General features: G+C 41.4%; 3 protein-coding genes across 3 annotated transcripts; 2 read left to right on the top strand and 1 right to left on the bottom strand.

Annotated features, from left to right (window-relative positions):
- The first annotated feature begins 2884 nt into the window (after positions 1-2884).
- Positions 2885-3547, top strand: LOC134204795 (protein C19orf12 homolog). Its single transcript, XM_062679595.1, has one exon. The coding sequence runs from the start codon at positions 2885-2887 to the stop codon at positions 3305-3307; it is 423 nt and encodes a 140-aa protein (XP_062535579.1). The 3' UTR covers positions 3308-3547.
- Positions 3548-3605: 58 nt separating this feature from the next.
- LOC134204791 (zinc finger protein 99-like) lies at positions 3606-4751 on the bottom strand. The gene is made up of 3 exons (XM_062679590.1): positions 4683-4751; positions 4390-4639; positions 3606-4348 (listed from the first exon to the last, which is right to left on the bottom strand). Exons 1-3 carry the CDS (start codon positions 4749-4751, stop codon positions 3681-3683), a joined length of 987 nt encoding a protein of 328 aa, XP_062535574.1. The 3' UTR covers positions 3606-3680.
- A 2038-nt stretch (positions 4752-6789) lies between these two features.
- Positions 6790-7644, top strand: LOC134204789 (uncharacterized). Its single transcript, XM_062679589.1, has 3 exons — positions 6790-6794; positions 6977-7043; positions 7105-7644. The coding sequence occupies exons 1-3, from the start codon at positions 6790-6792 to the stop codon at positions 7501-7503; spliced, it is 471 nt and encodes a 156-aa protein (XP_062535573.1). The 3' UTR covers positions 7504-7644.
- Positions 7645-8511: the final 867 nt, after the last annotated feature.

Raw genomic sequence — 8511 nt, 5'->3', positions numbered from 1 at the left:
TTATAAGTTTTTAAATAGCCGTTTAGTAGCCCTATATGGCGGTTTGGCGTAATATAGTGCTAATGGCTACTTGGGTAGGGATGCTCTTTGAAAAAGGGAGGGTATGGAGGGAGGGGTATTGTTCAGCAATCGATCAACTAAATGTAAGTCTTGAACCCAATGACCGATTTAAACTAAATTTGTATCAAATATTGTATGTCCTAAGGAAACAACTTAAGTGGATGTGGGTAGGTAATTTTAAAAGGGGATGGTGTGAGAGAGGAGTATTGTTTAGTTATCGATCAATTCAGCATAACTTTTGAACCTATTTACCGATGTCCACTAAATTTGGAACCCATATTCTCTGTTTAAGGAAGACTATATCAGACTGGATAGGAGTGTCATAGCTGAATAAGAGAGATGGTATATTTATTAAACGAACAGTTTAGTACACCTTTTTACCGCATGGGTCAATTCAAACCAATTTTGTAAAAACATATTCTCTGCCCAAAACTGTTATATAGAGGCTGGGAGAAACTTTTGGAATGCAGGAGGTTGTTGGGGTTAGGTATTGTTCAGAAAACGTCTTAAATTAAAATCCCTCTTATTTAGTTCATTCGAGGTTCTTTCACATTGTACAATGCTCCGAAAACAAATTTCCCGAATTCCTTAAAAATAGCAAATCCTCGATAATAACATTTTCCCGTTAATAACATTTCCCCAAAAATGACTTCAACTTCCCTGAAAATGACATATCCCTGAATGAAGCAGGCCATTAAGGTGATTATACAATCTAGCCATGTGGTGAATTTCAAATTCACCACACGGTTTTCTACTCCTATTATCAAAAGATCAAATCTAGCGTAATAATTTTCGTACAATGCTGGAATTGAAGTCGATTGTTTAGCACAAGTAAGCAAACGATCTACGAATGTTTCATCCCCATGGACATTGTGGTTCTCTCAATCCGTGCTCTTGAAAAATCACAAGAAAAAGCACGTGGTTTCCAAGATGGCCGATTTGTGGCTTTGTTGTATAACCACCTTAACATAACAATATTTGGCTTAAGGTCATTTGACATGAAGGGCATTTGGGATAATTATGAACAGCACAGGGGGGGAGTAAGCCTGTCATCCACGAACAAATCAAGCCTACCTAAGATGTATTATCCGGGCCTCGCCGCTTGGGAAAGGCGGGCCACCCTGGGCCACCCCGCTTGGCAAGTGTAACATTTTTCGAACTGGAATCTTGTAGGATATTGGTTAACCTACACTACAGCTGACTAACGAAAAAAATGTGGGATTGTTTATTTACATTTGCTTCATACTACATGCAGAGGAGGCGCGATGCACCGCATATTACCCCCCTGGAACAGCATCAGAAAAATCTTTCATAGAATGCATTTGATGGGTATAGATCAATGATTATTGTTACCCTTCATCGGAATCATGGTTTGCCCAGTGAAAAGCAATAATTAATGTGTTTCCTTCTGGATGGTGGATGTGATTGCTTTTTTAAAAGTAGGCATTTGCCCGGAATAAGGCAATGGTCAGTGTGATCCCTTCTTTAAAAATGGGCATCGGTGGATGTTTTTCCTTCTTTAGCAAATGACGTTTGCCAGGAATAAGCCTATTCAAACCAACGATCCCATTTCTAGATCAGTCAATGCTTCCAAAAGCCTTCTATTAGTCGAATGACGAAGTATCAGTAAGTTAACACAATTACTCTGTTGACCAATTGGTTTAATCTTTTTCTGATTATAAAAAACTGAAAACCAAAATGACAATTCCGAGCAAGGCCGGGTACATAAAGCTAGTACTTATACTAAATGATAACAAAATATGCAATCATTTAGTCTAAGTTACTGCTACTAGCGCTATAGCTCCGTTATTAGTGAAATTCAAACAACGAACTGTTAGGCAGAGTTATAGATAAATCTTTGCACTAGAAGTCCACCATACAACACATTTTGAAATTTAGCCTCTGGAATGAGTTATTGACAAACTACTAAATGATCGAAGGTAGATTACTAAATGATCGATAACATCCTTGACTGTCCGGCATTGCTGGCACAGCTGAACATGTATGCACCTGAGAGAATGCTTCGTCAACGCGACTTCCTGTTCTTGGAACAACGACACAGAAACTATATGAACCGATTCGATTTATCTGCCGACGCTTCAACGAGTATTATCATGTGTTCGATTTCCATTTATCAACTGACGCACTATGCCAGCGATTACTTGACATTTACCGTATTGTTAATCGTGACTAATTAGTTTAATTTTAAATTAGGTTTTATTCATTAAGGCAACTTTTGTCAGCTGAATTAGAATACACAAATAAACTAGATTTGATGCTGTGTACTTCGTATCGTGATTGGCGTTAACGAAACCTAACATGCTTAGTGCATTTTAAATGATTTTTGTGTTAAGGATGAGTATGAGTGTCGTGATTTCTGGTTCTTGATTAACAAAATTCCAACCCAAACGATGAGTTCATAGGTAGGTGTCCAACTTCTTCCCCTTCCCCAGCATTCGCAAGGACGTGGGCAGACAAATCTTATCTGCCGGAGAGCAGTTAATCAGCCAGTAAGACTTTGGACAAAAATGTTCCTAGTCTATTGGAAGCGCTTATCGAGTATCTTCAATCTGACAACGTTATTAGATTGCTTCCGAGAATCTTATCGGTTGGCTATACAAGCTGATAAAATGATGACAAATAATCCAAAATAAATTTTCGATCGCTTTGCACATTTCCAACCGTCAGTTACCAGTTTAAAATTGACGCTTCAAGCAGATCAAAGCATCGTTCCAGAAGGTAGGGATCCTGAATTGAATTAAAGTTTCGTAGCATATATTGAAAACTAAAGGTCATTGCACAAGCCGCACTATTGAGGACTAAAATGCCAATCAATACGCGAGAGTTAATGGATGCTGTAGGCATCCTTGCCGATAGGGAGAGTATGAGAGTTACGGTGGCGTCCAGTGCCACTGGAGCTGCGGTATGTGCTGGCCTGTGCTTCGTCGGGGGTTTGCTTGGTGGTCCCAAGGGTCTCGCCATAGGAGGTACAGCCGGTGCCCTCACCGCCGCCTACATGAACTGGGGACAGTTCCGCCCGGTTAGCGACATCATCATGAACGAAATGAGCCACCACGAACGGGAGAGTCTCAAAAATCACATTGCGGCCGCGTTGGCCGATTTCCAAATTTCGGACGTAGCCATGCTGTTGCCCCTTTTGATGAACGAGTCCGCTGCCGCAAATGTCGTGCTTGACACGGTGGCCAATTTTATTAGAAGTGATATGAATCTGCAGATTATCGATTGATATTTTTTAGATGAGTGTGTGTATTAGAATAATCCAATTTTATTGGGAAATTACATTTTGAAAGTGATATGACCTTTTGCAAAACAAACTTTTATTGGAAGTGTTATCTAAATAAAAATTATTTCTAATAAAAATAAAAACATATTTCTATTCTTGTTCAGATATGCCACTGTGACCAGTTATTAGATCTATTGTAGCATGGATATTATATTGAAATAAAAATTATATTTCAACACTCTTTCATTCTCCAATGGACTTATACTTAACTATCAGCGACCAAACAACAATACTTAAACCTAATCACATCCTTCCGGAATACGATTTCAAGTACGAACATTGTGCTTAGTGTCACTGACTGACTGCATCCGCTACTTTATATTGAACTTAACGTTTGCACCGGAGGAACCGCGTTCGCCTTGAGTTCGTTCCATCGGGGGTTACCGAACAGCTCCACCGGCGGAAGCGGATTATTACGAAGCTCCTCCGCGTGCGCACTAACCATGTGCCGTTTGCGATAGTCTTTTCGCGGGTACTGCCTTGGACAAAAGAAGCACGGAAATGGCTTCAGCTTGTGGTGGAAAAAGTTGACATGCTGTTTGCACTCCGAGAACCGCTTGAATTCCTTTCCTTTTGGACACCGATGAAGCTTCTGTACGCTGTGGCTGAGCAAGTGCGAACTGAGACCGGATGTGCGCGCGTGCCTCGCCGGACAATGTGAGCACTTGTGGGGACGCTCTCCGGTGTGCTCGGCAGTTATGTGTTCTTTGAGTCCTTTTGCATGCCGATAACTGCAACCACATATGTCACATTTGTACTTGTTCGCCGGATCGCTATGGAGCTTGATGTGTTTACGATAGCTCTCCTTACTGTTGTATGTTGCGGGACACTCTGAACACTTGAACGCCCTCTCTCCCGTGTGTGTAATTTCGTGATCCCGCAGCAGACCAGGATGCTTGAACCTTAAACCACACTCGACGCACATATGGTTCTTGGTTGCTTTGAGCATTCGGGACTGATGACCGTACAGATGCTTATCAGTGCCTATAAAGGGCCCGGAAATAGCGATAGGGCCCCAGATGGGGACTCCCGTGGAGGTGCTCTTATAGTATCAAACTTATTTTTGCAGCCACAGCACCTACCACCAACCACAGGAATTTCATCGAACACGCCCGGTTTCAAAAACTTCCTTGGTTTATTATCTTCCTCCGTCTGCTCAGTCTTCTGCTCTTCTTGAGATATATCTTCGCTGTCTTCGTTCGATTCCGCGTCTTCACAGCCCAAGTCTTCTGTTGTGTCGTCTTCCTCTTTTCCTCTTTTAGTCTTCTCTCTGCGCTGTGTTAACTTCCAAAATCTCCAGCTTAGGTAGCGCAATTACTTCCGAAACAACACCCACTTCCTCCACCTTCAGCATTTTATCCACGTCCGGTTCGCATTCAACGACCATTCTTCCAGAGGATTCAACTCGTCCGCAACGAACTACACCTTAACAGCCACGGGTTCACCATCGGCAAACATATCTGGAAAACTTGTCACAAAGTGTTAGGTAATGTTTGTTGTGTATGATAAAAATATCCATGTGAACAATTTCCAACGGTCTTTTAGGAGTTGCAGTCAGTTTAAACTTTTGTTTATATGGATGTCTTTCGTACTTAGCTTTTTGACAAAGCTTACAGATGTTGATGAATTTCGTAATCTTGCTTTTCATTCCTGTGAAAAAGTATGTGCGGGAAATGTGTGATTTGGTTTCGTTAATTCCTCTGTGATTGTTATTGTGTTGAGTCCGAATAATTTGATCTTGTTCTAATTCGTCGGTAATGTCCTCTAGTTTTTTCTGAGTCCAAAAAATTTTAAATGATTTTGCTCTTGAAAAATAATTTTTGTATACAACTTGCAGGCTTGTTAATATCTCTTCGCTACAATAGAGTCCAGTTGAGCATTTTGTTGAAGCGTACTCTTTTAAAATGTTTATCAATATCGCTGGGCTAAAATTGTTTTTTTTTTCATCATAGTTCTGTGGTAGTTTCTAAACAAGGTAAGAGATTCTCGGCTGTCTTCGTTCGCTTTTTCCAGAATAATTTGGTTCCGAAATTCGTTCAAAGGTCTTAGCGATGATGGAATGAATTCGTTATCGTCAGTGTCGGCGGAATGTTGGGTCATGTTATCGCTGTCATCATTAGCCGAATTTGCATTTACCTCTGGTTTTTCATCCTGGTTTCCTTCTGTTTCCGGGTTCATGCGGAATAGTGCGTCCGTGTTGAGGGTGCCTTTTTATATTTGATATCGAATTCATACTCTTCGAGAGCCAGCTTCCAATGAAGGAGTCTCCTGTTCAAATCATTTTTCTGCCGGAGCCACACAAGTGGTTTGTGATCCGTGCGGATTTCAAAGTGGTTTCCAAAGATATAGGGTCTGAAATGTTTTGTTCCCCAAACAATAGCTAATAACTCTTTTTCGGTAGCTGAATAATTGCATTCTGCATCATTCAGTGTCCTTGATGCGTAAGCAATAGGGTGTTCTTTACCATCTTCAAATTTTTGGGACAAAACAGCTCCCAATGCAAAGTCACTTGCATCCGTTTCCAAAATAAATTTCTTGTTAAAGTCTGGATATTTTAGAATAGGATCTGTTGTCAGTAAGTGCTTGCAATCATTGAAGCAGCTAATAAACTCTTCATTATGGACGATTTTTACGTCCTTTTTCAAACACTTAAATATAGCGAAAACGCGAATAAATTTTCTGTAATAGCCAAGTAGTCTGTAATAATTATATGACACAAGTATTAAAACGGCCAAGTATTAAAAATGCAGGCTTGAATTTGGGAGACAATCCATAACTTCCCGGCAATCAGATTATTTAGTAATAAATAACATGATCAACGAAAAGTTTTGAATCTACGAAAGGAAGAAACGAGGACAGCCGTACCAAACGTTTCACATTCAGGGGGAAAGATAATAGACGAATCGTTGACTTTGCTAAGAAGATTCATGTCGCTCCTTGGGTCCTCGACGTCTTGGGATGGGACACAGGTTTTAGTCTAGTGCCCTGGCTGATACACGGATGGGCAAAAGTATTCGCATAAATTCAGATAGATTACTATGAAAACATGACGAATACTTATGTCCATTAGAGTACATATAAGCCTAGGTTCAAGCGCCATTACTCGCTCTTAGAATGGGATACACGGAATGACGGAGCAAACTTGAAAAGCGACTGCTTGTAGCATTCAGTAATTTTGTATATAGTTTGTAAATAGTTTTTGTAAATAAATTAGATTGTAAGTATACAAATCTTTCAATCGCCAATAAACTTAAATATAATGTTCCCTTGACATAGGCAAGCGAGCATTAATCAAGCAGCCAAGCTTTCCAAGGTCGAGGCCATTTGTTTCCTGGATAAGGTGGGAAAGGGATAGCAGCGCGACTATCTGGTCAAGTTATCAATCGTGCCGATAAAGCCACGATTGTACACAAAGGGGTCGGGAAATGACGTACTTCCGGTTGTGTCCGAGTCCCACCTTCCTTAATCTGAGGATTCACAGACTCAATCATTTCGTCCGTGATTCTCCATTGGAAATACGCGTTTGTTGTTAGTGTTTCGTTTGTTACAAGTAGGATAATTTAAAGTGGCGTTAAATATAGTTAATTAATAAATTATTTGTTCGTTCTCTAGTTGCTGTAGGCAAATCAAGTGTGCGTGTTATTCGTGTGCGGTTGTAATAATTAGAGTGAAACAAAAGGTAAAAATGTGCTCTAGATGTGCGAAACGGTGCTTGTGCTCATTATGTGTTGTTCTGCCAGATTGGCTTTATATTTCACCCGCAGCGAATTCCGCGCACCCAAGCGCGCGCTTCATCCCCTACGGACGAAAGATTCCTGGCAGTCGCCAACCGGCCAGAAGCGGACGATCCGTCACTATATCGGTCCGAGGAGGCCAGGGGACCTCTAAGTGGACGGAATCCACCAGCCGGTCCGTCAAGCTACCGGCAATCAAGTGACCCCGTCGGCAAACCGCCATCGCGATTCACAACACGCTTCATTGAGAAGCAATCGCCAAGCGTTGCCTGCCCGGGGAGCATCGACCCCGCCCAACGGTCATCGACTGTAGGCCCCATCGATACGGTGAGTCTCCCATCTTTTTTTGTACGGAGTGCGGCGTCCAAGGAGGGCGCCGCGGAGGAATTTGTTGTCCAGTCGTAGACTGAAGGATGTGCCGCTAAAGCCATCGCGCTGTTTTCCTTTGTCGTGAGCTGCTACCCCGCCGACAAGTAATTGGGTCCGTCATCACGGACCGTGCACATGCGTGCGTGAGCTAATTTGCCACCACCTACCAGTTAACAGGAGCGCAGAATGTGAAGGAGATGCGCGAAACTTAGTTGTGACGTCACATAGTAGCGCGGAACGCACAGAGCACACACGAATAGAGTAGAAGCTAGGGAAGAGTAAACCGCACACAGCTAGGGAATAGTATGAACGAACACCAACACAAATAGAAGCATATATGCGACTGTCTCCCAATAAATATGTGTCCCTATTAGAAGTAAGGAAATAAATGTTCATTAATGTTTTCCATGTGTGTGTGTGTGTACAAACTAACCCCCACTGTCTGGCAGTGATGTTATGGAAGAAAGCTGTCTGTAAGAACAGTCAGATTTAATCCGGGAGTTAGAAAGTGCTAGCTCTACTGCAGCTCCAGCGACCCATTTCAGAATGCCTGGTATTTCATGTCCACTCCGAGGTCACTGTCACTAACAGTAAGCCCCGCTTGTTTATGCTACCGTTCATCAAATGGATAAAGGTGTCATAATCAAACTTCCGGATTCAACATAATTTATCTTGAATCCAGCGCGTATATAGTTCAATTCTTGCTTAACTTTTCAAAAGGACCTAAGTAACATTTTTTTCATGATTTAATTTGAGTACTGCAATCAAAAGCTTTCAGGTTGTTCTGTTGATTGCGCTATTCAAATTAATTCATGAAATAAATGTTACTTAGGTCCTTTTGAAAAGTTAAGCGAGAATTCATTATAGTTTTTATAGAATAGATGTTTCTTACCATTTTTATGTTATTTACAGGGTGTCTACTACCTGGAAAAACCTGGAAAACCTGGAATTATCAGGGAATTTCTCCCCACCTGGAAAATACCTGGAATTATCAGGGAATTCCTGACATAATCAGGGAAATTTCAAACCTGGTAATCATGAGTG

This window comes from Armigeres subalbatus, unplaced genomic scaffold (genome assembly GCF_024139115.2).
Source record: "Armigeres subalbatus isolate Guangzhou_Male unplaced genomic scaffold, GZ_Asu_2 Contig899, whole genome shotgun sequence".
NCBI lineage: Eukaryota > Metazoa > Arthropoda > Insecta > Diptera > Culicidae > Armigeres > Armigeres subalbatus.
Note: the sequence above shows the minus strand (reverse complement) of the source record. Positions and strands in the feature narration are given on the sequence as shown.